This window comes from Syzygium oleosum, unplaced genomic scaffold, assembly GCF_021117445.2.
Source record: "Syzygium oleosum isolate NSW1041296 unplaced genomic scaffold, Sole_v2.1 Sole_v2.09, whole genome shotgun sequence".
NCBI classification, from domain to species: domain Eukaryota; kingdom Viridiplantae; phylum Streptophyta; class Magnoliopsida; order Myrtales; family Myrtaceae; genus Syzygium; species Syzygium oleosum.
Genome location: NW_026607493.1, coordinates 3,933,448 through 3,961,016, shown reverse-complemented (window position 1 = coordinate 3,961,016; position 27,569 = coordinate 3,933,448). Strand labels below are relative to the sequence as shown.

The window sequence follows — 27,569 nt, the reverse complement described above, 5'->3', positions numbered from 1 at the left end:
ACATTTTTACAAATACCTTCTCTAAACTCTCCACTTTAACGCCATTAAATAAATTTATAAAAAAAATCTCAGATCGAAAATATCAATTTGTAATAAACGAGGACATTACTTGTTGATTATTAATAAGAAATAGAGAGAATGAATTCTAGAAGCTAACGATGATGCGAGAGAGAAATAACATTATCAGCTCTAAGCTTGATTAAGTACTTTAATGTGCTGTGCTATCGACCAACGGGAAATTTAGCTAATGAAAACGTTTTCAAATCTAATGAGATGGATATTTTTTTCTTGATTTTTTACCGTAAATTTTTTAAATCGACTTATCATATTCACTTTTCCAAACATCGGAAATATTTACAAAATATTTTTACATACATTTTTGTCAACGAAATAAACGTACTATAGTCAACAAATATTTAACGTGTGGTGACAATTAATGGAATTATGCATCAAGTCGAGCAATAGAGTCTTCATATTACCCCGAGAAAATTCCAAATAAAAGCCTAAAGTGTCATCGTTTTCTCAAATAAAAGCCTAAAATGGATTTTATTTCAAATAAAAACTTGAAGTGGCAGTTTCAAGGAAGGGCTTGACTTTTTGGTTAATAAGAGCATTTTTGTCCTTGACCTTTTTTGAATTTTTCTCTTTTCTGGTTTTTTCTTTCTTCTTCGCGGGTGGCCAATCTGAAGTGATGGGCGGCCATCAGTAATGCCGAGAGAGGGCTGGGTGAGGCCGCCCTCGCCTGTGCCCTCACCCTATCTAGCGAGGGTTGCCAGCCCTCGCTAGAAAGAAAAAAATGAGAAAAGAATAATTTAAAATTAAAATTGTCTTTAAACGAAAATATTTTTGATAGGCCGGCGAGACCGCCGTGATCGGACTCTTATTTGAAATTGCCATGACCACTTGAGATCCTTATTTGAGACTGACATGGCTATTTCACGCCCTTATTTGATACGAGCTTCACTTCAAGCATTTTCGGACCATTATTTGGAATTTTCCCCCATTAACTTTTCTTTTATTTTTTCGTTGGTTCGCCTGACTGCGCAAGCGCATGTGCCGTCGTCCCCGTCGCACACGCAGAGCCGGCCGGTCCCCAAGCCTCCCGGAGGGATCCCGAATGGCGACCGCCGCACGGCCCGACCCGAGAGGCCACGACCTCGACGAGCTCGACCTCTACACCATCCCCATCCACTCCAGTTAAGTCCCTCTCTCTCTCTCTCTCTCTCCCGACAAAAACCCTAGTTCGATTTTCCTCGTACCGGCTCACCCCGACAATGGCGCGCTTCCGCCCTCGCAGGCTGGTTCTCCTGGGACGAGATCCACGACACGGAGAGGGCCGCCCTCCGGGAGTTCTTCGACGGGAGCTCCATCTCGAGGACCCCCAAGATCTACAAGGACTACAGGGACTTCATCATCAACCGGTACCGGGAGGACCCGTCGAGGCGGCTCACCTTCACCGACGTCCGGAAGGCCCTCGTCGGCGACGTCTGCCTCCTCCGCAAGGTCTTCCTCTTCCTCGAGAAGTGGGGGCTCATCAATTTCGCCGCGCCCCCGGGCCGCGGGGCCGGAGGAGGAGGAGGCGGCGAGGGGGGCGATGATGATGATGGTGGCGCGAGGCGCGGCACGGTGGTGGTCGAAGACGGGGCGCCGGTCGGGGTCCGGGTCGTGGCGGTACCGAATTCGGGGAGGCCAGTGATTTTGCCTCCTCCGGCCGTTGGCAGGTATGATGGCGGGAAGGGGTCGAGCGTGGGGCAGTTTAGGTTGCCTTCCCTGGCTTCGTATTCCGACGTTTTTGCCGGATTGATGAAGCAGAAGGGGTTGGTTTGTGGGAGCTGTGGCGGAACTTGTGAGTCTGGATGCTATGAATATACTAAGGTATACTCTCTATGATTACTTATTTGGATTACCAAAATGATTAGGTTGGCTATGAGGTTACCGATTCGATTCCTCTTGTCTGTCACATTACTTAAGCTTGGCTTTTTAAGTACTTCCTCGAGCACATGTACTTAATTTGCTAGATTTTTGCTCCAATGGTTGTGGATGATCGGGTTCAAGATTCTATGGTGCAACATCGTATTGGCTTTTTTGTCATCTTAACGAGGCGAGTGAGCTCACCGATTCGAAAGGAGCAGGTTTTCATGATCGGCGCGTTTTTTCATGACCGATTGGATTTTAATACGAAGCACTGGTGGGGCGTGTTCTGTGATTGTAGTTTGCAAATTTCTTTGATGGAATGATCTGTTTAGAGTTAAGTGGCAATCGGACCGTGATTTTGATTTACGTGAATTGAATTGCGGATGGCTACTCATTCAGTGAGTACATGTATTGAAGAAAGAAAATGCGAGACAATTAGTTAATATTTAGTTGCCCTTTATTCGGGGTTCAAATTACTCATTCAGCGTAAAAAAAAGGAACAAGTTCGTTTAAAGGGACGTCATGGTGATTCTTTTATCCATATCCCTCTTTTTGGCTGATTTTCTTCTCTTAATCCCTTTTGGGAAAACAATATAAAGGATTACAGCATTTGCTTCCTCACCCACCTTCCTTCCTTATGTTCTTTTCATTCGTTTCCTTTTCTCTCTTAGCTTTGGTCCTAACAGCAACAACATGCAGTGAGTGGAAAAATTTCTTGATGGAGATTCCTTTGCGTATAACTTGCTCCAGCAAAGTTTTCTGGGCAAGATCTATGTTGTTTCTGTAGTTGTGAACTTGCATTTTTATCTATTTTGATTGGCAAAACTCTTTTTTTAACCATTAAGTACATACTTCAGCAGGGCGATTTTAAAATTTGTGTGAACTGCTACAACAATGGAAGTTGTGGAGAGAACAAGTCATTAGATGATTTTGAGTTCAAGGAAGGCAAGGGAAGCTCTGCAAGTCATGCAGCTCTCTGGACCGAGGCAGAAACTCAACTCCTTCTGGAATCCATTTCAAAGCATGGGGATGACTGGGATCTAGTGGCACAAAATGTGAAGACAAAGACTAAACTTGATTGCATATTGAAGCTCATAGAATTACCTTTTGGGGAGTTCTTGTTGGGTTATACCAACAGAAATGGTAGAGATCAAAATGTTGACGGAAATGCTAACAATACATCTCAAGTTCAGTCAGTTACTTCTGAATTACCAGATCAAACCAAAACAGAGGAACGATCTAATGACCAAATAGAAGAGATCGTGCAGAACCAGATTAACGATGTTCTCAATGAGGGTCCTCCTCTTAAAAAGAAGCGTGCAGCTTCCCTCTCTGATGGTGGTAGTTCTCTCATGAAACAGGTATTTTTTTTTGTTATATGTTGTTTCTATAGGCCAACTTTTGTACATAGACCCTGTTTAGGGATGTCAGTGATTTTTAATAATCCAGTTGTGTAAGCTCCATTCCTTTTGGTGCAAAATTATGAGGTTCCTGTATGTTTTTCCAAGGCTATATTATGCGACAAGCCAGTGAATAAATGCTGTCATTCCTCTTTGGGGAGAGATTTACTCTGAATTATTATTAGGCTATCTTTCCTTTTCAAGCAGCTCATAGATAAATGAGGTGGGCAATTTTAATTATGGTCTGTCTTTTACGCTTCCATAATCATTCTGTAATAGGTGTCTCTGATGTCGGCACTGGTTGGGCCGGATATCACTTCTGCTGCTACTGAATCTGCTGTTTCAGCGATTTGCAATGAAACCTTTTGTCCAAGGGAGATTTTTTATGGTTCCATGGGTCATATAAGCAATGGATCATCTGTTCCTGCAATGAACCACCTGGGAAGGTAACATGAATGATTTATTATGAGATTGTGAAAAAGAGGTTATCTTGTCTAAACTTTGATGCCTAGTATACCTTCTGCTTTCCAGGGACATTGAAAATGGAGATGCTGAGATGAACGATGAGGTCCCACTAGCCGGTATTTTTCTTTTTCAACTATAGTATGAACTTCAATCGCGTCCTTTGGCAAGTGGGAAGCCAATGTCAACCCCATTTCCTTCCCCCAAAAAAGTAAAAGAACTCACATTTTTTTTAGATGCCGGAGTAGAATGTTGGTATTGCCATTTTTGGTCTGCACCGTTTCTTCTGAAACCTGATGACCAGTCATCTGCTTTGTTATCTGTAGTGCATGGTTCGCTAATTTATAATTAATATCAGAACTAGACTGAATTCATCTCATATTGCCATAACAGATGCCCAGGGGCCACTCCCAACAAGAAGTCACATGCCTTTGCAGGTAAGAGCTGCAACTGCGACCGCTCTTGGAGTAGTTGCTGCTCGTGCCAAATTGTTGGCGGACCAGGAAGATAGAGAAATTGAACAGAAAGTGGCCTCAATTATTGAAACACAGGTGATTCTTAGTGTCTGCTTATTTAGTAGTCATATGATATGGATGGTCCATGCTCTAGTGCAACTTCATTTTTCTTGAGTCGTGATAAGCTGTGAGGTAGCTTAGCTTCTACTTGTATCTGAAGTTACTGACGGCATACTTTTGGTTTTTTGGGCGTGATTTGTTCTGTCGATTTTTCATCAACTTGTAGATTTATTCATTATTTATCGCCTTTCTTTTTCTGTCAATGCTTGGGGCAGATGAAGAAAGTGCATGACAAAATCAAGTATTTTGAACATCTCGGACATATAATGGAGAAAGAGTACGCCGAAATCGATGACCTTAAAGGGCTGGTCGTGTCGGAGCGGATTAGCATTCTACAGAAGGCATTGAACGCCGGCATATCTAGGTGGAGAGATCACTTCTCCTTGAAACCGCTGACCGGCAGCTGATGGCTCTGTCACGAGCCAATTTAAGCTTTGATGGAAATGTGTGGGCAGACAAGTATGAAACTTTTTTGTGTTTCAAGATGAAGGGCATTTCCTTTTTATATGGTACATGGCTGTAGTTTAATCAATTGGAGGAACGATGCGCGTTGGTCATCTCTTTGAGTCATTTTGTTTTGTTATCGGCTTATCTGATGTATGCAGGTGCTATATATATTGCGGGGAACCTCTTAAGAAGCTAAACCATTGAACTTTATTCGATTTAATATGTGCTGAAACTAAATTTTTCGATGTTGATCTTCTTTCAGCAGTCTTGCAGTCAGTTGGTTCTTGTATTTGACGGGGAGTTTGGATTGAGCTTTAATTTTTATTCAGCTTAAATTTTAGGACACACTCATTTTGACTTTTTGTGAATTCAAAATACCTAAAACTATCACACAGTGTATATGTTGGCACATAAATTCCCTTAAATTTGGTAATATTCGACGAATCACGTGAATTAAGCTTAACTCGAGTCAGATTCACCCGGTAAAATTTCTAAATCATCGTGTTAACACGATACATCCTAAAAGCCGGGGGTGTCAAGCTCGACTCCTTGTTGCTTTTGCGCTTATCACCTCATTTAAAATACTGAAAACATTAAATCAATATTAACAAAACGATGTAATGAATGAAGCACGCAAATAATATAGTACAATTATTTATTCCTTTTCACGTAATTGAAATTTTTATTCTTGGGAACTGTCATGAAATTCGATTCAATATTAGCAGTTGGAGGTTTTCTTAAGGAGAGTTTACCTCATTATCGAGCTTTTTTTACTTTCAGAGGCGTTGGAAATCATCAAAAACTATAAAAAGCGCCATTTTATTTTTTATTTTTTCCCAAGGACTTTTCACATTTTCGAAATTTCGAAAAACCTTACAAGAAGATGTCCACGACGCATATGTACGTGGGCGACGCCGAGCGCGTGAGCTCATTCACGTGAAGTCATCCGTCTGGGCCCGGGGACATCGCGACCGTCGATCTCGCGTAATCAAGCCCGGTGTAAACGAGTCGCTCTCTAGTCTTATTAATCATGATCAATTTCTTTCCACGTCCGCGACTAAAGCGGACGACCCCCCACAGAACAACATCGGGGCCCACCTTCCCCCTTCGACCTTCGGGGAGAAGGTAACCGGTCCTCGATCCCCTGCTCCCGCGACCAGCGTACGCCGCTCCCCCGCCGTACAGGTCAACCGACGAGAGTCAAAGTCAGAGGCAAAGGTCCTCTCCCCCAGATCCCAGAGCCCATCCGCAGGCCGACACGTGCGGTTCCCAAATACGACGCAGAGCAGGGGATCAGGGACTGCGCGGGAGCAACCTCCTCCTTCGTCCTGAGAAAACTTTTGCGAGCAGGCTTTGCTCCCACTTCATTTCGCTCTCGCTAGCAGTAGCAGCGACCGCGAGCGATTCCATTGCGATCGGGACGCACAGTTGCTCGAAGGACTTCGACAATGGCGGCGAGGCCTTCTTCTCCGACGCCGTCGTCGTGTAGCTCCTCGTACTCGTCTCAGTTCCCTTCTTCCTCCAGGTTCCCGCCCCTCCCCATCATGGCCCTCCGCGAGAAGATCGTCGAGAAGATCCTCGAGAATCGCGTCACCCTCATCGTCGGCGAAACCGGATGCGGTACTCTCTCTCACTCTCTCTCTCTCGCTCTCTCTGTGTAGAGCGCACTGCTGCATTGCACTGTGGTTGCGTTGAGTCTGAGGTGTGAACCATGGGTTAAGGCGTCGAATTTGGCGCTGCGATTTCGGATGATCGGGGTCGTTGTTGGGAGATTTTAGGCGAAGGAGTGCTTCGTTTCTCCCTTGTTGAAGCTTTCGAACTCGTGCGATGCGAATCGAGCGCGGTGCGATTCCTTTATCCTCTCGCTAGCGTTTTGGTGTGCGATCATCCAGCGCGTTGCCTCCCCTTTCATCGCTAGCTCGTGGACTTTGCACTCGTATTTCCCGGTGTCTTGCTGCTTCGGAAGCCGAACCGAAGAACCTAAAAAACTTTCATGAATGATGAAGAGGTCACTTTGGTGTAGCTCTGTATTATTTGGTCTCGTACAGCATATGCTGATGCTCACAAAACTGTGGGAATGTGATTGCGTCATCGTTTTTGTTTTTGTTAAAATGAATGAAAATTTCGTACTCAGTTTCTTAGTTGATCTCTGCAATAGCGCTGACGCATGGAATGTCTGTCTACAGAATTCTTAATCTGGTTAATTTGATTATCTAACGGAAAATTGGAAAAGATACGAGCTCATTTTGGCTGGTAACCTCGGGGACCATGTATTTTATTCAGTTTTGTATTCACTGATTTCGATTGCTAAAGACTTATAGGAGAAGGAAGCTGGCAAATGTATATGTTGCAATCTTCTTTTGTCACATCCTGGAATTTGGGGATTTGGCTTGATGCCAGGAAGTGAATTGTTTATTGTTATTGTTAATATTATAACTGCTACTGCTATTATTCCTATTATTATCATCACTGTTATTCTTCTTATTATACTAAAGCTGAATAGAGTCTTTTATTATCTAGCTTTTAAGAGGATTGAAAAAGATTATTCGGGATCCAAATAGTTTGGTTTTTCTAGTTGTATCATTACAAGTTTTTATTGGCTGAATGTTGTTTGTAAACCAATTTCCTGTGTAATCCAATAGGATGATTATATTTGTACTTGGCCTGAAGTTACAAAAGTGGATTGGCAATCGAATTTCATTGGAACCTGTGCTATCTACTTCTCTACATCTGATGGATGCTACGACCTGCTTTTGTTAGTCCTCCACAGTTTGCTGCTTGGGTTCGATCTGATTGTGTATTCTAAATATTCAGGGAAGAGCTCTCAAGTGCCCCAATTTCTGCTAGAGAGAAGTATCTATCCCGTAGTATGTACACAACCTCGCAGATTTGCAGTAGTAGCTGTGGCGAAAATGGTTGCAAAATCCCGTAATTGTGAGTTGGGAGGGGAAGTTGGCTATCACATTGGTCATTTAAAGAATATGTCATCCAGGTAGCGGTGCAACGCCTCTCTCTCTCCCCCCGCCCCCCCACACACACACACACACACACACACATGTGCACACGCGGAAAAAATTAAAAGAAAGAAACATGTGTGTATATGTATATTTGTCTTTTTCGTTGGGCTTCTGTAGCTGTTGGCTGGCACTACCAATAGTCACGTATTATTTAGATTTCTACTGTCCAGCAGGTTTTTAATATTTGCGTTCTTTATCTGTCCTCCCTTACTTTTGAGCTAATCTTCAGTGAACTTGGCCGATAGGTATTGTATATTGTTTTCCACTCTACTGAAGTAATTAATAATACAGGTTGACAGTCCTTTAAGTTAAATTGGTCCAACAAATTCAGCCAGACCATTACAGAAATATGAATTCTTGACCCATCTATATCTTATAGTGTGAAGAGTTTCCAAGTTCTATGATCATCTTAAGTAGTGAGAATGTCCATGAGCATGGTAACTTCAACATCCACACAACTGATAAATAGTTACATCATGCGGAATGTACTATGTTATTTGTCAAGCTGCCAATGCGAAACACTCAAAACATGTCAAAATATCCAAATATCGATATGTAGAATCCTGTATAATTTGTTCACAAGTTTCCAAAAATTAAAAATTAATTCTCTTTTTCGAAATTTTAAAGGGAGAGTCATAAATTGAAGTAATAAGTTGGACAAATAGGCCCACATTCCACATTGTAATTGACTTTTTTCCACGCACATGTAATGTTGGATTCATTAATCATTTTATCTTCTTCGATTTCATATGATAATTAGTTTTCTGTCATATCTATGTCATTAATGCATGTTCAAGCAAGTAAAACATGGTGTCTTAAATGGTCAAACACGTAAGTGCAAGGGTCACTACCATTGATTTATGATTGATGTAATCTTGGTTAAGTCACTTCTCTTTTTTTTAGTGGCTCGTGCTAATTTTACATTGATTCGTTATTTGAAAGTGCCTTAGGCATTTGTGTTGTGTCTATCTTAAACTAAAGTCCTTTTACGTTTCTATCTGTCTTCTTTTACAGTTCAAAGATTGCTTTCAAAACTGCGGGAGTTTTGTTAGAGGAGATTCGTGAGAAGGGTGTGAGTGCGCTTGATTACAAGGCTATCATACTAGATGAAGTGCATGAGAGATCTGTAGAGTCTGATCTTCTTCTTGTCTGTGTGAAGCAGTTTCTCCTGAAGAACAAGAACCTCAGGTCAGGTTATCAATTTTTTTTTGGATTTCTGTGCATTTCCTTGTATTTGATATCATTCGAAGTTCATGGCTCATTCTACACAAAATGATGGTGTGATAGAAGCTTTTCCAAGTAGCTTTATCGATAATCATTGCTGGTGATACTTGGGCGAGTTTGCTGTTATGATGTGCTGAAATCGTTTTTCTTTATCTTCAGGATTTATAATATTCTGCATCTTTTGTGAAAACAAGAATGTCAGCAGGCGGTTTATCAGTAACAAGCTTGTATCAGATAGGCGTTCAGATAGAATGTGGATGCATTTGATTGAATGACCAAGTGGAAAGAATAAATTGCATTTGCAATGTATACAGAAAACAATATCTTTGATTTGATGTATACAGAAACCGTATCTTTGATTTGATGTTTCATATATAGTGGGTTGCTTTGTGGCTTTGGAAACTTAGTTCCTGTCTGATATTTTACAGGGTGGTATTAATGTCTGCAACAGCTGATATTACAAGATACAGGGACTACTTTGGAGATATTGCTAGGGATGAAAGAGTAGAGGTGCTTGCCATTCCTAACTCCGACCGGCAAACTATTTATCAAAAACGAGTGTTATATCTTGAGCAGGTAAAAGCTCGCTTATTTGCCATATAGGCTAAATTTGTAGCATTAATTTTAAAGAGTACCTGCTCAATGGTAGATCATTTGGCATTCTTGTTTCAGATGGAATTTCAAGGCGTGTTAGCGTAACTTTTGCTTTTTAACTATAGAATTTACCTTTTGCTTTTAGTATTTAGATTTGACTTTTATTTAACATGCAACACCTTGAATTTTCGAAAGCATACGATTTTTGGCAATTTGAGTCATTTAAAGACATGTCAACTTTTTTTCATGATTTTTTAATATAACATTGTTAAATATTTGGTGGGAAAGCCATATATATTTATATTTTCCATAAAGTCATAAGTAGCTTAAGAAGTCAAAACAAACAGATCCTGAACTGAACTTAGTCTTTGAAACATGTAGTAAAATAAGACTGGAAACTCATAATCCCTCTTCATTTATTTGAGCCACCCATGTTTTTGCACTTATCAAATGCTTGAACAGTTGTTGACTGGGATCCTTAATTCTCTGGCATTTCAATCTGGTTCCTGATCTCATTTCTTAATACTTGCAATATGGATTACTTCCTGATATCATTGTGTATTAGTGAACAAATAGATATAAGAACAAAAATGCATGTTGGCCTTAGTAGTAAATAGTTCCTGTGGCAGTCTTACTGGCGAAGCATAATACCTATGTGGCAATATGGGAGTTCTTGCTCCTGCTTTCAGAAAGTCACAACAAGCAGACATCTAAAAGCAGAAGCAAGTGGAAGTTGAAACAATTTAAAAGCAGATTGTAAGAAGCAACCTAGGGCTGATTTTGCAGCTGTGGCTGTTCTAACTTCTAATTGTAAGTGTCGTAGAATACTCATAAAGTTCGTCTTTTACACTTGAAATCGTTACGTGGGAGTCCATCAAGATAACGTCGATATTTGGTGCCGTTTATTACCCTAATGGCTGATATTTTCTAATTAGTGTGAGTAGGATTTTACTTTTACTTCTTTATCCATTGTTAGAATCTTAGTTGAAATAAGGAAATATTTATCAATTAATTTCCTAGTTTATTTGTGTATTTTCTTCTTTTTTCTTCTAGTTTAGTACGCATATAAATATGCGCTTTTATTTTGATGCAAAGCAGCATATTTTTTAAAATAATGAAAGAATTACGAGAGACTTTTCCCTGAATTTGTGCCTGTGAGAATGTTGCGCCTTGGCGTTTTTTGCGGATTGATTTATCCGCATTTACCCCATTTCTACTACGTCAGTTGGTGTCAGAGTTGACAAAATCCCTGGAGATGGGAGCCATGTCTATTAACGACGGCAATGGAAGCAACTGCCCCGTCAACGAAGATCTGCAATGAACTCTAGACACGTGAGCAGAGCAGCTCAGTCTGGGGGAAATATCGAAAGGGCTGATGAAGTGGCGCTACGGCTGTATATTGTCTGCGAGAAACTGTTCAAGGACTTGCTCCAATGGTTCGGAACAATCGTCAGCTAGCCTACCTAAAGGATTTTAATTTGGATGGGTATAGGCAGGGAGATGATTTTGGAAGTTAGTACAGAGGTCACGGTTTCAGTTGAGATGGGATGTCGACCGTGATTAAGCCTAGGCTGCAATTTCTATGGCGGGAAATGCAGGAGAGGTCATTGTGGTAGCGGTGATAGCGGATAGTGAATGATGGGGGAGTTATTAAAGACAAATGAAAACAAGAGAGTATATGCAAATTCCCTTTGATATCATTTCCTTGGTAGAGTTCATATGTATACAAGAGAAATAACAATCCCGTGATTCTTTTGATAAATAAAATCTAAAAGACAAGTCAAACAAATTAATTACAGAACCCAATAAAAATAAAAACACCTCAGCATCAAATCTGTCATGTGCGATTGTAATTGAAATCTTCCTAATTTGGCTTTGGTTTGGCCTGAGATTGAATGTGTGGATCAATACTCCCCATCGAACTGGTCATTGGGATAGGCCAACCGAGTTTGTATCTAAAATGAGTAAAGCCATTATGAGCAAGGGGCTTTACAAATATGTCCGCCAATTATAATAAGGATGGTAAATACCGAGTGATGATAGAAGGGTGACCTAGGGAAGCATGATAATTCCTGACAGTTGTTTTTTCTCTGTAGAAAGGTTAATTATTATGTTTCTCATAAAGAGATAAGTATCTTCAAGGTTTTTCCAAATGTATCTTGGGAGGCATGCTGCATTCATTAGATTTTGCTGAACAGGTAACCAAATTGCTCGGAATTAGTTCAGAGTCATCACCAGTGACATATTGCAATGGGGAGAGCCCTTCAACAGCCAATGCAAATATCAAACCTGAAGTTCACAGACTCATTCATGATTTGGTAATGCATATCCATGAAAATGAGCCCGACATTGAAAAGAGCATATTAATTTTTCTGCCGACGTACCGTTCACTAGAGGAGCAATGGCGTCTTTTGAAGTCGTCAAGTTCATTGTTCAAAGTTCATATTTTGCATAGTAGTATAGACACAGAACAAGCTTTGCTGGCTATGAAGATTTGGAAGTCCCACCGTAAGGTAAGACACTTTTGGGAAGCTCAAATAAAGTTCTCATGTTTCGGCGTTGGAGTTTTCTTAATTTGCATATTTGCTTCTTGCATGATCAGAATATGGGTAACTACATCAAAATTACTGTGCTCCATCTGAAGGCATCATATTATTTAGTCTCTTTTTCTTTCTTTTTTGGGTTATACGTTGTTTAGTTTGCAGAAGTATTTTTTTTTGGTCTGAGTCTGCAGAAGTATTTGAGAAAGCAATAAAACATGGCGATTGTGTTCTTTGAAAAGCTATCACAATGGAAAACTGTATCAATGGATTTTAGATTAAAACTTTGCTTTTATTGACTTGGGAATCTTCAGCAGCATGTATGCCAATGAGCTGACACAGAAAAGGGAAGCCAAGGATCTTGCTTACCCTACTGATATCATTGCATAGGTGCAGATCTTTTAGGCATGTTTCTCTGTGTGCTTCTCCTCAAGTTGTGATTTTCATGAAGGCAATGGATTAGTTTGTCTCTGCTTTTGTTAGGAATGGTTATGAATTTATGGGTACATATCAATGTGAATTTAGTATAAGACCGTACTATTGTTTGCTGTTGGACTGTACGTTTTCTTATGCCATTATTAGTGTTGAAGTGCGTGCATGACAGTTAGAGGTTATGAATGAAGAAAAAAAAAATTATTGAGAGGAATTGTGTGATTATCTGGTGGGGTGAATATAGTTATAGCGGATAGTTATCAGACATGTATAAAGTGGGTGGCTACTTGATGAAATGAGTATGGTTAGTAGCAAGGGTTATATTGGAATGCCAAATAAGGGAAACAAATATGACTTTTCCCTTAATATAGATTTATGATTAAGTTGGATCTCTTTTCTTTGGCCAGTCAGAGAAAATATCATATATTTTGAGTTCCTTTTGACTTTGAAAGTTCTTTTTGACCAGATAATATTAGCTACAAACATTGCGGAGTCATCAGTGACAATTCCAAAAGTAGCTTTCATAATTGATTCATGTCGGTCATTACAAGTTTACTGGGATGGTAATAGGAAAAGTGAACACTCCGAGCTCATGTGGGTATCCAAATCTCAGGTATCATATAAAGCTCAGCAACTTAGTCTCAGTTTCTATGTGAAGTGCATGAAATTCAAAGTTTTGTGCAGGCTGAACAACGGAGAGGAAGAACAGGTCGGACCTGTGATGGAGAGATTTATAGATTGGTAACAGGATCGTTTTTCAGTAATCTAGAGGATCACGAGTGTCCAACTATACTGAGATTATCACTGCGACAGCAAGTACTTCTAATCTGTTGTGCTGATTCAAGGGCCATTAACGATCCCAGAGGTATGTTCCTTCTGTCTAGAAGTGTTCTGTTGTAATGTGCTCTTTTCCTGTTCCGCCTTTAACATCAACATATCTGCCCAGATGCATCCATCTTCTCTTAGAACTGGAAGTGCAAAATGGTTCTCCAACCTATGCATAAAAAATCATGCAAATGAATGGGAAATAAACAAATGCAGGGAAGAGGGCAAAATCAAAACTGAGGAGTCTTTTTCTTTCCTCCCTCTTTTAGCACAGCCTTACCTTTCTAGAGCATTGAGGGCCTCCCTTCCAATGCGACTTAAATCCAAAACTGATCACCTCCGTTTTGTTCCAGTGGACTTGCCCATTCAGCATCCATTCCGGATATGTGTCGCATTTTTAAGATCAATTACACTAGTCATGGCATTCTGCCTTGCCAATTTTTTCTTGTTCGATCAACTTCCCTCCATATTGAAACCCTATACAGCTAACCTGCCGCTAACCTGCAGCTCGAGGAAACACCTCAAGAAATCTCATTCTCAATATTCACAAAGCATTAATTTATCTGTCCTTTGGTCACCCTTCCAATGGCTAATAAAGAAATAGGTACCTTACACACCTTCATGTATATATATGGAATGGCGAGGCATGCTGTTTTTAAGCTATTTGGAAGATACAGAAAGGGGGATCGTGTGTCCTGATCTAAATTAAGAAGTATTGTCTTTGGATCTTTTACTTTTTGTGCTTAGGTAGGATTACTGGAACTTCATGCAGAAATTATTGTGAAGCTATATTACTAACGCGTCCGGTTGCATCTATCAGTATCTGATTGTAGTTGACATTGGATGATCTTAAAAGGGAACTCGCATCTATTCTGGAACTCTAAGATGTATATGAGACACATTTCCATGATTACGCTTTTAGTATTCCCTGATCTTCTGCATTCACATATTCAGAATTTTGATTAAAATGCTAATCCATGAAAAATAAATGTTAGTATTGTTGCAGAAGGCTTTAGACCCTCCTGATCCTGATGTTGTTCAAGATGCATTAGATTTGCTTGTTCGTATGGGTGCACTAAAGACATCTCCTAGAGGGAGGCTTGAGCCAACATTCTATGGACGTCTGCTTTCCTGTTTCTCTCTGTCTTTTGATGCATCTCTGCTCATAATCAAGTTTGGTGAAGTTGGATTGCTGCATGAGGGCATTCTTCTTGGTGTATTGATGGATACGCAACCTCTACCCATTGTGCATCCTTTTGGGAAGGAATTTTTGGTACTTCCTATCAAGCAAATGGCGAATTTCTATTTTAGATCCATCAACAGGAAAAAGACATTACTTTCATTGGCTATTCCCCTTTTCTTTCCAGTTCAGAAAGTACGTTGACTGCTACTTTAGCGGAGATACTAACAACCCCCCAGTTGGTCAGAAGGAGGTGATGTTAATGGCAAACTTGTCTGCCTTTAAGTTTTGGCAGCGCATTTTCAAGGTATTCTCATCATTTATTCTTGAAGATCTTTCGGGTATTCATTCTCTTATCTATGTGTTGCTTTTCTCTGAAGGACGAGTATCGCGTTAAGCATTTGAATCAAGTTCTTCAATTTGATGACATGAAAGCTACAGAGAAGATGGTGCTGAAGACTGAAGAAGAATGGTGCTTCTTTCATAATCTTGTGCAGTTGTCACTTAATCACATCGCTGAAATATGTACAGCTGCAACTTTGTCCTTTGAGTTCTCTCTTGTCACCTCTCTTCCCCTTTCTTTTTTCCATTAATTGGCCTTTTGATTATCAGTTTGCTTTTCCTCAGATGAAGATGTCCTGAGTTCATTGCATCGATTTCGGCCCAACTTCCTTGCTACATCCGATTCTTTTCCTTCTTATTACTATCCTCATGAGTTCCAACACAAGTGCCTCCTTGAGTGTCCGTCAAATGAAGATGAAGATGCAGCTGGCCTAGATGACGAACAACTTAATTCTTCTGCCGACAGCAGGAAATGTGTTGCTGTGCCATTTGTTGCCCCAAATGACTTCCAGACAAAGGATGTGACTGACAAATTGACAGCTGTTGTCAAAGAGGTACAATATCATACTTTATGTGCTCCTTTTGCAGATATCTATTGAATTAAGATTCCTTTGTCGGCAATTTTTTGATAGATAAGAGCTCATTACTCTGGTGTGGCACACAGTGATCAGCCCAATAGTTCTACTGAGAGTGGTTTCTCTGTTAACAACAACGGTGAATTATGTATATATTTTCTTAGGGGATCTTGCAACAGGGGCAGTAATTGCCCATTTTCTCATTCCCTTCAAGCAAAACAACCTATGTGCAAATTCTTCTTCTCTTTACAGGTTCATACTTCACTCTGACTTTAATTTCACCGTATATAATAAGCATGCACTTGTTAACCGCATATGAATTTTCAGTCTCAAAGTTTGTACCCACTTACCAAGTGAATGTTTGGTGATATGTTATACCTTATCATGAATGCGATTGAAGAATGCTTTACCTGTTGACTGAAGCAAATAAAGATTGACAAGTTGGTGGCATGCTTTATATCTTATAGTTAACTTTCGCACTACTGTGATTCACGAGACTCTGTTCACAGAATGCATGTAATACATGAGATTCTTCCCCATTTTCAAAAACATGGTTGTCTTGATCCATAGGACGATAGAACCCCTCCATATGTAATTGTAAAGTGATTGCTCTTACTAAATTGTCAGCATATCAGATTCCATTGCTTTGTTATTCATGCTCAGTGCCAGTGGTATATGCTTCAATAAGTTTCTTCCTATCTAGTTATATAATTAATTTAATCAAACTAAGACCACGAATAACACCTTTTCCATCTCCTGAGATTCTTGAATTTGGTGAGAGAATTCATTCTTTTTCTTGAAAATTTCAAATTTTATGATTCTGTCATTTGGAGGCCTCGTATTGAAAGCTGCCTTGTTACACGCGCTTGGGAGCACTGCTAGGGGCCTGCTTTAGTTTTTTCAGAGTGCTTCAGTTCTTCTTAGATGCTTGGCAAGCACTCTAAACCTGGTGCATTAGGAACTTTAAAATGGTGATCATTCTTCAGCAGCTTCTGAAGGAGTCGCTCTGATTAGGAGCATTCCTTTTGAGTACTTTATGTCTGAAGATATATAGCACTTTAAGAACACGGCTCTGTTATGGTCATTTTGAGGCCACAGCTATAAACAACTACAGGCTATGGCACTAAAGGTAATAACAGAAGTTATTGCAAAAATAAACTAACCTTGATTGGGTACTTATAAAATGGATTCTATCGATGCTTCATGGGAGTTGAAACGAAAAAAGCAAAGAAATATCTGGATTTTGTGTACAGTCCTTCTAAGAGATTAGAGGCTTCTGAGCTTAAATTGGTTGCTCCTCGTCACAAGCAACAGTTCCAAAAGCTGGTATTGGGATTGCTTGCATATAGTCCTCCTAAGAGATTAGAGGCTTTTGAGCCTAAATTGGTCGCTCCTTGTCTGAAGCAAGAGATTCAAAAGCTGGTATTGGGATTGCTCGTATGTCATTGTACCTGTAGCTGATTATGTCCAAGTCATGCCACACTCTCCACATATGCTCTTAAGTCTTGTTTTTATCACTGCTGCTACTTTATTCCCCCATGCAAAATGCAAGTAATTCATTAATTGATTGTGTAATTGGACTTGCAGGGTTGTCGGAACGGTGATTCATGTTCCTTCTCTCATGACATGGGCACATCATTTTCGTCTGTTAGTGAGCCAAGTTCATGCATCCCAGAAAATGGCGATGCTGACCCAGCATTACTTATTCAGTTTTTTCCTTTTGCCGAAGTTGGGGAAATTCTCATCTTGGATGACACCGACTTTCATTTTACCTCCAACATTGCCCGCAATTATGATCCTTTAAGAATGGTTGCCACCACATCTCTTCTTGAATCCTCCATATTTGACCCGTCATTGACTGATGTCAAGATTATGTGGGGACTCCATCACCCATACCAGACCATCATAGGGAAATCTCCGGAGAGCCAAGTTCTGTGGAAGTCAGTAAAATGCGTCTTGTGGTTTCCTGATTTTGAAATTTATGGATATGGAAAAAATTTGGAGGGACAGAGAAGTTTCGTGAAGAACTTCTTTGAGTATTTGGTGATTCGGCTACTTGCTGATGCTTTATATGAAGTGCCGGTTATTCTTACCATGAATAACCTTAGGTTTTCGCAACTGCAGGTAATTACTGCTACTGAAAGATGGTATAATGTTTTCTCATTGCTGCGTTTGCTTGATCACTGGGTCTTGTAAAGAATCTGTGATCATCAGGCAATTGCACATGCTTGGCAGAGAGCATACTAGTTCCACGCATGGCCAGTAATCTAGATTTTCATTTTTGTTCTCGAGTTTAGCTTTCCTGATCAGTAGTCACACCGATGAATTTTTTAGCTCGGTTTTAAGTAGCAGCTTTAAAAGCTTATAATAGTGTGCTCAAGACATCTTTTGTAGATATCCGTTGTTAGCCCCCGGTGTTGTTTTGATGCCTTTGTGATTATTGTTCCAGGTGGAGAAGCTGGGAAGGAGCAGCTTCTTCTTTCTCAGCGAGTCATTTCCTTTCGACGAGCAGTGCTTTGGGGAATTGTCGGATCGTATACCCACCAAGAAACCGATGGTGGTATCCAAGTCCATCTCGTATGTTTTTTACATGTACCCTCCCGCAGACGTTGGGTCCGATGATTTCCAAGCTGCGATTCAAAAATGTCTGCATGATGTTCAGTAATTTTCAGTTTGGTGATGGTTCATAAGTAGTTTTTTGAGGATTTCCCTTTTTGGAAGATTCTTCAGTGAATGCCCCTAGGTTTTGCCGTATTATGTTAGACAGATGACGGGATGTTTATTCTAGGCAATTGAACTATCAAAAGTCCCTGCCGGTTGCGACATTGTTTCTTCGCATGGTGTGTCGGTGGATTCAAATTATCCTGAGTATCACAAACATGTCAAGGTCTTCTGGGCCATTGGAAGCTCTTCTCGAGCTCCGTCCTTTTCAGTTTGACCCATTTTTCGACCTTAAGCAAAAAACAAACGCCTCTTACGAGAGTAATGTTGAGGTTGTTTGATACTGAAGCTGCCATGGACGATTTGAATGCGAAGTGACTTGAGACCACGAGTAGGATGAATGACGTTAATGCTTTGGATCCCAGTTTTCAATTTCAGAATAGAACTGTGTTTAAATTTAATCGAAAGAGTTCGATTGGAATAGCAACTTACAATTTGATTGGATGGGACACTTATCTTCTTGTTTGGAAGGAGACAAATTGACATTCACAGAAAAGCATTGGGTAATTCCAACCAGGGGTGGAGCCAAAAGGAGGTCTGAATGTATGGTTTAAGCGGACTTTTTTTATAAAGTCAGGTTCTGAAAGCGAGCCGAACCGAACCGCGAAAACGTGGAGTGGCTTAGATTTTGGTTTTGCATCATGGGTGAAGGGTTTAGGTTTTCACGGAATCAGTACTCCATCTAAGCTGCTTTTGACTTTTGATCTAAACTCACGGGATCACAAATAATCAAAGAGAAAAAAAAAATATATAAAACAAGAAAAACCGACAACAAAATCGAATCGTAAAAAAATGGTCGGTCCGGTACGACTTCAAACTACGAATGCTCTCGTCTGATCTGATCTCATCTTTTGTTCGAACATGAGATTTGGTTTTGTTTGGCGATGGAAACCGGATCAAACCGGACCGAGCTCACTTTAGGCCGATTATGAACTAATTTAACCATCCACTGATTTTTCCTTTTTGTTTTTTTTGGCAGAAGCGCATGATCTAAACGTCCATGACGTGTCGAAGTGAGGATGGACGTTCCGAGTTTCTAAACGCTCGCGCGATTTTACAATTGCTCGGGGGGTGAGGGGGCCATCTCTCTCAAAAATATCCGTACCTTGTTTCGGTATCCAGAATCTTATACAAATCAGCTGCGGCCGCCAGTCTTACCAATACCGACTCCCAACTGCGAGCGAGCGCGCGAGCGAAATCAGCTTCTTCTTCTTCTTCTTCTTTCTTCTTCGCAAAGGTCGCAACTTTCTGAGCTAAACCCCTCCGTCTCCGTGCCTTCTCCACACACGATCGACTGAGCCAGAACCCATTGCTTGCCATGCTTTGCCAATGTCGCCCTCGCCCAGGACTCTAGCTTCCCGTCACTCCATCGACTCCTGCGCCGTCCAGCTCCACTCGTGGAAGCCCTTCCTCCCCAAAGTCCCCGACCCCGATCACCCCCACATACCCAACTCCTCCTCCAATGGCGGCGGCGGCGGCCATGCGGGGCTCCACTCCAAGCGGCCCTGCCTCTCCGATCGGGTGACTTCGTTCTCGATCGACGCCGCCCTCGACATGTCGAGGCTCAGCCTGTTCGACGATGACAGGTCGATCGCCGACGTGGGGAATCTGAAGATGAGGGAGAGCCTCCAGCTGATCGCCAGGAAGCGGAGGCGGAGGGGGTCGAGGTCCGTGTCCGGGCGGAGCAGCGATCGGAGCGGGACACGGCGGTGCTGCTCCGTCGGGGCGTCCGCCGCGGCCTCGGACATCCCGATGGCGGTGGGGACGGACTCGAGCGGGGAGCTGTTTGGGAACGGGGATTGGGCGTCGGACGTGAGCGAGGTACGCAATAATGGCGGCCCGAGGAGGGACAAAGATGGTGGAGGAGGAGGGAGTGTGGAGAGGGAGAATTTGGGCTTGGGGTTTGGGCAAGCTGGGAATTTTGGCGATGTGGTGCCGGGGAACGAGTCAGGGTACGGAAGTGAGCCGGGCTATCGCGGCGACGCCGAGTTCGGTTATGGGGATGAGGTGGATGAGGAGGAGGAGGATGCTAGGGCATTGTTTTGGGGCCACCAATTTGGAGGTATATAACTTTTGGCTTTGATTTGATTTCTCTGGATCTTTGATGAGTTTGTTAAGTTTTGTCATGTTTAGTTGAATCCTAATGTTTTGCCTTGCTTCAAAATTGGTATTTGGAAGAGAAGAAGTTTTTCTGTTTTCCTATTGTTGAAGGCAAATAAGATTTAAGGATAGTGTGGAATTTTGTTGCTCAGTCAGTGTTATAGGGAAAAGATGAAATTTGACTAGTCCTGACGTTTCAATATGGTTCTTTAGCATGATTCTCTTGGCTGCCTGGATATAAATGGCTAATTTCTTTTGTTGGTTTGTGAGTGGATTTGGAATTGCATTTCATTGACTTATGATGCATCATATTGGGCTTTTATGATTGAAGTTGTGTAGATTGCTTGAAACTCCAACATTTCGCCGTTCATCGGTTGACAACATGATAGAATGGTCTTGAATGCTGGAAGGAGTAATATTATGTATGATGCAGTTTTTCATGGTCTCCGTGTGCTCCGTTATGATTTCAGAGTTGAATAAATCGAATGAGGCTCACGCATCCTTTCTTCCAGGAGTCACATGTTAGAGCCAATTAAAGTCTCTCTTGCTTACTCTCGATGGTTTCCAGTCTGTAGGTGCTGTCGACTTCTTAGCAGCATCTATTTATATGGTGTTGCTCATAATAGCGCGTTCCTTTTTCTGATGAAACTTCAACCCTTCTTTTCCCTGAAATCCATGCTGATAGCGGAAGATTAAGGATACTTACCTGTGCATAAGGACAATTTTGGAGTGAGTCGGTTCTTAAGCAACGTGCACAAGGCCTGGAGTTTTAGGAAACTTAAGATGTTAAGTGAGTTGAAAACGGAAGGCATCTCATTCATTGAAGGCTTTTACATTTGGTTTGAGATTGAGAGCAAACCTGCTTTCGTCATATCTCACTTGAACTTCTTGTACTCATATATCCTGTTTATCTATTTTTTGGATGCTAATATCTTGCTGTCACAATGGGTACATGACTGTGTGCTATCTCTTGCAAAACCTTTTATGCTTTAATACAAACGAAGTCTTTCCTTTGCTATGAAGTGCCAATGTTGTTTTAGCCCTCATCTGTTGCTTTCTAAGTGAAACATTTATTTTAGACGTTTGTGTCTCTTCAGCATTTTAGTGTGACGACAGAATCTGCATATTTTGCATGTTAGACTTATCCATTCTCTCCCAACTGATATGTTATTAGTCATCAATTATGACTGGCTTTGGAATGGAAACCTATCCCTCAAGTCTCTTCCCCAGAGAGTCATCATGGTCATGTTCAGCTGGTGGAGAGAGATTGAGAAATCATCTTCAGGATCTTGAGTTATTTTTGCATGATTCTTTCATTGTAGTGGCTTGTCTCGTCTTATCTTGCTTTGGTATGTTTGTGTCATATACAGATTCCAAAATGGAGATGGTTGGTGAGAACACATTCACCGATCAGAAGGCTCATCACAGATGCCGCAGGAAGAAGCACGACTTTAGAATGGTCGAACCTTCCAGATAGCTAATCTCTCGTTTGAGTGATTGCCTCCTTCCGTCGCCCACCGGTCAGTTTTTGTGAGTTCACCGGCTCTTGGATGGAGCAGGGTTTAGGTTTGGAAAATTGCCTCATCGGAGGTACTCCATGCATGAGATAATAGTCAATGTAAGTATAATTTCTCATTTTCCTGGCTGGAAGCCTTAATGGGTTTCTTCAACCATGATTTGAGAGTGACTTACCCCTAATATTTCCGTCTGTAAGGGAACTGGTAAAGACACCCCAGTGTTGTCTTGTTGTAAACGACATTCGTCACGGAAAAGCCACTTATGTACATTAAGCTAGTGAAGTTGGAGTGTTGTTGCTTATCAAAAGAGCAGGCATGCGAAATTTCACTTTGATTATACAGTATGCCAATGCATCACATATATTTTATTGTCGTGGAATCTCTTTATATGCGACAGTAGTATCTCCATACACAGCCAGAAATTATAGCAAGTGGAACCCTCAAAGTTCGAAACTTGACATCGATGAGGCTAAATTAACTCCAAAATTGGCATCCACCGAAGAGTCGGTCTTTCTAGATCAACATCGATGGGTCCTTCGTCGCCAGCAGCTCGGAAGGAGCAATTGCGGGAGCCCATCGTGATGAATCGGGAGCTCTGCTGGATGGATTCGCAAAAGAATCTCAGCTTCTCCGGCTATTCACGCGGAAACTTTGGCTCTGATGTAGGCTGTCTCGTATTTTACGTCTAGAAGAGACGAAGAGCTGTGCTACGAGACTGATAGTTTTGTTCTGACTTAAGCTATGCAAAGCGAAGCTCACATGCCGCGGTAAGTGGGAGTACTCAATTGTGTGGAAGGGCTGCTAACAGAATAGCGGATTGGGTAACCAAGTTCGAACGTATAGATACTTTACCCCTTTCTTGGTTGGCCCACCTCCAACCCTTTTGAAATTTACAGTGTTTTGATGCCCTTATTTTGTGCTTTTTGTCTAAAAACTCTTTGACTTTCGATATTATTTACATTTTCGATAAAAAAAAAACAATATAGAGAATCCTTCCAATCGATGAAGCACAACCCATTTTCTTGGCAACTCATTGGCCGTGCAGAAAAATGAATATGGTTAGTGAAGGTCGCACGATGAACAAAGAAACTAAGAAATACACAGAGCTGTGAGACATGTCGTGCCTTAATGAGACAACCTTTTCTATAGACGAGAGATGAATTTGATAAAATTTGGGACTAAAGCAGGATCCGTGCCTATAAGCGCATGGGAATTCACGGTTCTTCTAAATATGAAGACACGATAAATATACATCCGAGCCTCTGACTCTATCCAGCGGTTCTTCTAAATATGAAGACACGATAAATATACATCCGAGCCTCTGACTCTATCCAGCAGAGATGTGATATCCATGAGAGATCAGGTGTATAGACCCAAAACTATAGTTCAATATGAACTTTATAACATCGGTGGACAGCTAATCTTCCTCATCATCTTCCTGATCTTCTTCGTCTCTGTCTTCTTCAACATCATCCGGATCTTCTTCAGCGTCTTCTTGCTTGCCTTGCTTTTTGGTGTCAGCAGCATTTCCTGAAGGATAAAGAAGGTATTTAAAGGTGCACAACATATGATAATGCTGGCGAAAAGAAAAGCCACTTCTTGGACTAGAATAGACTATTCAATCAAAAAGTTTCCAAAATGAAATGTCTACAATGGGTGAAAGACCAGCAAAAATAACCGATAGGTGATAGTGAGTTCAATTTATGAAGCTATAAATTACTTGCGCAATAGCACAGCAGCTACTTTATCAAAGCATCTATAGTATGCGTACACCATCTATCGTATGCGTACACCATAGCCATTGAAAGAATGCTCATGAAGGCAAGGTTCCAAGAAACAAAAAGAAAACAAAGTTGCAATTCACAGCTCACAACATCAAAGGCCATGTCCCTCAATGCATCTACAGTTCTCCTTTTTGTGCTTATGCAGGAATAAGTTTGCAATGTTTAGTTAGCGTACCATATTCATTGAAGATGACTCCACCAGAGCACAATCCTTCCTCAACTTTGACAAGTTGAAGGGTCATCCTAGGTCCAATCTCCTGGAGCTTAACTGCACTTTTTGACGAAGATCGATTTACTCTACCAAGATCACTAGTCAAGGTTACTGTCGCAGCTTCATCGTCTGCTTCACTTTCCGATCCATATCCAGCCCTTCAAACACACATGGAAATCCACATATGATTAAAGAGGTAACTGACTAACATAGTGCAATGAATGAAGCTGCTAAACACTTGGTTTTTGAGAGAGGGAGAGAAAAGGGGGGAGGATTTAATTTTCTCTTTCCATAAACTTTATCACCTTCAAATACTATTTCATCCCATTAACTCCACTTTCACAACGAAACGACAACCAAATAAACCTCCATTTTAAGAATCGGAAGTTTACTTTGCCATTTGCAGGCAGATCCAACACATTCTAAAGTAACGGGAACACTTTGAATATCTTTAGAGTTCAAAGATGATCAAACGTAAATAGCCAATCGTGCTCTATACTATACCAAAAAGGAATGAAAGGGATGGCCCCTATCCTCTAATTTTCAGGGTCTTTCAAAGATTATAAGACAAGAATACTTACTTTGTCACAAAGTCACTCACATCATGTAGATTCCTAAGATCAGGGACTTGATGATTCTGCACAAACTTTCTAATTCTACGAGATACTCCAACAGGCTGTAGCCTAATTGAATAATGACGAAAATCTACAAGTTTCGTCTCTTTATTGTAATTAAGCAGGACAATTCTCTGACAAGAAGCAAGCTTGACCTGAAAATAACAACAAAGATCCAACATTAACAAAGTAAAAAAGTGCAGTCTGTAATGGAAGACGATAAAAAAATAATAACCACTCACAGTGTTAATGTCGATGGCTGGAAAAATATTCTGAAACATGATAGTTGTGAGCTTCAAATGTTGTTCACCAGTCCCAAATCCAGAAAGTACAATCTGCACGTGCAATAAAGATTTCGGTGCATGAGACATGAGACCAATCCAAATGGAGAGATCACGGGATCTCCCAGTCCAACTTTCGGTCATAACTCTGGACAGACAGATCTTAGCAGAAAAACTCTTCTATTTCAAATCAATAAAATATACAAAAGAGCAGGAGATGAGATGCACAAAGACAATTAATTTGAGTCAGAGTATCAGATCATCATCCTTTTCAGTCTGAAGGTTTAGAGGTATAAACACATCAATAAAACGCGGTAGAGCTCATTTTTGGCTTGTTTACGTCTAACAATTCAACTAAGGGACACATATTCAGGGCTGAAAATGAGGCTTGACCGTTCTCAAGTGAGTAGAGTCCAAATCAAGCAACAAGCTCTCAGAGTTATTCATGTCCCACGTAGTATTTACAAGACTTCATAACACCCTCATAATTGATCAACTGATCTAAAGATAACATGATACGTTTTACACAAAGATATGGTCAACTTGTATGAACTACACATATCTAAATCCTGCTCATCAACTCAAGCTACAACTTGTTTACTCGGTTGAAAAATGTCTTGACAATAGATGGATACATGCCATTTATTTGCACCATCGTGTCTCATTCTTCTGGGCAAAGCATTATCTAGACAAACCAAAGATATATCATCACCTCTTATTGGATTCATAATATCTCAAAATTGTAACTACACAACATTTAAAACAACCTCAGGTGAAACAAGAAACATCCTAGTAGCCGGAAGGCTCATGTATCGTGCATATGAGATGGTCATCAACTACACACAACCTCATCTATGTTGCAAAGAGGCTCTTTCCATGAACAGAACAAATAACTACTGGATCCCGTTGCAACAACCTCAGTCGAACACAAATGCCTAATGAATGAATTTTGAAGTAAGCAACCAGGGGATAATAAGGAGAAACATTAAAATAGGCACAGTTCTTCAATTATGAGATTACCAAAGGCGGGTTTTTGAAGAGATCCTTTGGACTTCTAGGACGCAATTGAGATTGTGCAACATCAGCTGCCAGAGCGTATTCCTTAATCTTAAAAGTAAGTGTGGGACCTTGTGGTGTCCTTGCAACCCTCAAGTAAGGTGCAGTTTCAGTTTTTGACAGCATGAGAAAATGAGTAACACCCATAGGTCCAGCCACATTCAAAAAGTCTTTGAGGTTATTCCTTTTCTTCTCCTGCATGAACAAATTAGGAAAAGAAATATGAATGCAAAGCTTAAATCCTATCGAAAGGGTGCACAGAACAAAGAAAAGAAACATGTAGATTGACACCTACTACGGATAAAGTTATAAGCGATCTGCAATTCAAATTGGGTATTAGCAACAGATGACTACAGCTCCAGAATAAGAGCTATAATTACTACAAAAAATCAACATACTATGCTAAATTCTAAAAGCTACCTGGACTATTCAATGGCAATGTACTGACAAATTAACCTCGACTGTATTCTTTTAACAAACACACTCGGTTCAACTGATGCAATTGTTCAACCTTTGATAGAATAAATTTCTCCACATTTCTTCAGTAATGAAAGACAAAAACACATCAAAGCAACATCCACCTTATTATAGCGGTCACCTTAAGCATAAGCTACACATTGCTTGGAGAAAGACTTTCATCAAGTTTAACAAAATATTATGATGAAGAAACTTATACCTTGAGTTTGAGGGCAGTATACGGGAGCATTAATTTCCTCAAGTCCATTTCAAGTTGCTTCAGGGGTCCTGGCAGCTTCCCCCTCGAGAAGACAAAGCTCTTAGGGATCTTATCCCCTGTTATGTGATCAACATTCCCGGGCTTGGGCTTTTTCATAACTGGCTTTACAAACGCCTTTTTCTTATTCTAATTGAATTCACAACAAATTAGAACGTTAAGTGCAGAATAAGATAAAATTACTACTACCACGCTCAATTTATGTTTTCCCGAAAAAAAAAGACTACAAATATAATTTGATCACATCTCTTTCACTTTTCTCAACCAAGAACACTCGTGCCAAAACTGAACCATACATTTCGAAAACGGGCCATCGTGCCGTTTCACGATCTCAACAGGAAACCCCAATGTCCGCTATGCCTTCCAGCTCAAGCAGATGCACACGCACGGTGCACGTTAGGCAGTCCCTAGAAGAGAGAAAAGCTAAATAAGCACAATACATATTTAGAACACAAAGCAAAGTTCCCAGCTGAACAAGTACAACCCAACTCCCATTAGCTCAACCTAGAAGTCCTCGCCTCGACTTTTCCACAATCTTGCAGAGTATTGACAAACATAAATCTAGACCCAGCAATTTGCATATAATAAGCCCACAAATGAAACCCAAAAGACAATCGATCACTTTCCTACTAAGTACTAACACACTTCACCTACGCGCTAGCCTTCAGATATCATGCAGCAAGAACCCAGTGTCCCAATCTATATTCCACCAGAATTCAGGCTCTCAACCCCACGCACAAGTAAGCAGAACAAAACACGGTGTCGAGGATGTATAGAAGAAGTCCAGCTAAATGCCAGATTAAACGATCCCTTCAAACGATTATGTAGCGAACATCACAACTCCATCCAGAACCCGAGCTTCCAAAGAGCCAACACAGAGCCACGTCTCGCGGAGAGACAAGGGTTTACCTTTGCGCTTGATGTGCGCGTGAGAGAGAGAGATGCGATGATGGTAGCAGGAAGGTGAACACTGGTGCGCCACGGCGAAAGACGAAAGGAGAATAAAAAGGCGGATTGCAGGCAAA

At 40.9% G+C, this 27,569-nt stretch overlaps 4 protein-coding genes across 5 annotated transcripts; 3 read left to right on the top strand and 1 right to left on the bottom strand.

The window, feature by feature from the left end:
• Positions 1 to 989: 989 nt before the first annotated feature.
• On the top strand, positions 990 to 5,074 carry LOC115673553 (SWI/SNF complex subunit SWI3A). 2 transcript variants are annotated; one of them, XM_030595763.2, is made up of 7 exons: positions 990 to 1,196; positions 1,298 to 1,875; positions 2,775 to 3,275; positions 3,594 to 3,760; positions 3,846 to 3,895; positions 4,170 to 4,327; positions 4,567 to 5,074. In XM_030595763.2, exons 1-7 carry the CDS (start codon positions 1,052 to 1,054, stop codon positions 4,756 to 4,758), a joined length of 1,791 nt encoding a protein of 596 aa, XP_030451623.2. In that variant the 5' UTR covers positions 990 to 1,051; the 3' UTR covers positions 4,759 to 5,074. The 2 variants fall into 2 exon arrangements, with proteins under 2 accessions (XP_030451623.2, XP_030451622.2); XM_030595762.2 differs by having other exon boundaries at positions 2,772 to 3,275.
• A 1,061-nt stretch (positions 5,075 to 6,135) lies between these two features.
• Positions 6,136 to 18,407, top strand: LOC115673552 (DExH-box ATP-dependent RNA helicase DExH8). Its single transcript, XM_030595761.2, has 14 exons — positions 6,136 to 6,418; positions 7,613 to 7,790; positions 8,830 to 9,003; positions 9,468 to 9,615; positions 11,832 to 12,146; positions 13,072 to 13,218; positions 13,290 to 13,470; positions 14,426 to 14,703; positions 14,798 to 14,917; positions 14,991 to 15,135; positions 15,238 to 15,506; positions 15,585 to 15,779; positions 17,115 to 17,651; positions 17,977 to 18,407. Exons 1-14 carry the CDS (start codon positions 6,247 to 6,249, stop codon positions 18,190 to 18,192), a joined length of 3,075 nt encoding a protein of 1,024 aa, XP_030451621.2. The 5' UTR covers positions 6,136 to 6,246; the 3' UTR covers positions 18,193 to 18,407.
• Positions 18,408 to 19,398: 991 nt separating this feature from the next.
• On the top strand, positions 19,399 to 22,244 carry LOC115673686 (uncharacterized). The gene is made up of 2 exons (XM_030595933.2): positions 19,399 to 20,310; positions 21,719 to 22,244. The coding sequence occupies exons 1-2, from the start codon at positions 19,578 to 19,580 to the stop codon at positions 21,823 to 21,825; spliced, it is 840 nt and encodes a 279-aa protein (XP_030451793.1). The 5' UTR covers positions 19,399 to 19,577; the 3' UTR covers positions 21,826 to 22,244.
• An 820-nt stretch (positions 22,245 to 23,064) lies between these two features.
• Positions 23,065 to 27,569, bottom strand: LOC115673720 (peter Pan-like protein). The gene is made up of 8 exons (XM_056314397.1): positions 27,454 to 27,569; positions 26,841 to 26,951; positions 26,488 to 26,673; positions 25,776 to 26,006; positions 24,717 to 24,809; positions 24,442 to 24,629; positions 23,825 to 24,018; positions 23,065 to 23,395 (listed from the first exon to the last, which is right to left on the bottom strand). The coding sequence occupies exons 2-8, from the start codon at positions 26,856 to 26,858 to the stop codon at positions 23,283 to 23,285; spliced, it is 1,023 nt and encodes a 340-aa protein (XP_056170372.1). The 5' UTR covers positions 26,859 to 26,951; positions 27,454 to 27,569; the 3' UTR covers positions 23,065 to 23,282.

Bases quoted from the DNA above. Each gene is read 5' to 3' on its own strand.
- LOC115673553 (XM_030595762.2), top strand. From the start codon at position 1,052: ATGTGCCGTCGTCCCCGTCGCACACGCAGAGCCGGCCGGTCCCCAAGC. The intron at 3,761-3,845 runs GTAACATGAATG...TCTGCTTTCCAG, and splicing joins GCAATGAACCACCTGGGAAG to GGACATTGAAAATGGAGATG. The intron at 3,896-4,169 runs GTATTTTTCTTT...TTGCCATAACAG, and splicing joins CGATGAGGTCCCACTAGCCG to ATGCCCAGGGGCCACTCCCA.
- LOC115673552 (XM_030595761.2), top strand. From the start codon at position 6,247: ATGGCGGCGAGGCCTTCTTCTCCGACGCCGTCGTCGTGTAGCTCCTCG. The intron at 9,616-11,831 runs GTAAAAGCTCGC...TTTGCTGAACAG, and splicing joins GAGTGTTATATCTTGAGCAG to GTAACCAAATTGCTCGGAAT. The intron at 12,147-13,071 runs GTAAGACACTTT...CTTTTTGACCAG, and splicing joins TTTGGAAGTCCCACCGTAAG to ATAATATTAGCTACAAACAT.
- LOC115673686 (XM_030595933.2), top strand. From the start codon at position 19,578: ATGTCGCCCTCGCCCAGGACTCTAGCTTCCCGTCACTCCATCGACTCC. The intron at 20,311-21,718 runs GTATATAACTTT...TGTCATATACAG, and splicing joins TTGGGGCCACCAATTTGGAG to ATTCCAAAATGGAGATGGTT.
- LOC115673720 (XM_056314397.1), bottom strand. The intron at 26,007-26,487 runs GTATAAGTTTCT...TTGTTCATGCAG, and splicing joins ATACTGCCCTCAAACTCAAG to GAGAAGAAAAGGAATAACCT. The intron at 24,019-24,441 runs GTAAGTATTCTT...GTGTGTTTGAAG, and splicing joins GTGAGTGACTTTGTGACAAA to GGCTGGATATGGATCGGAAA.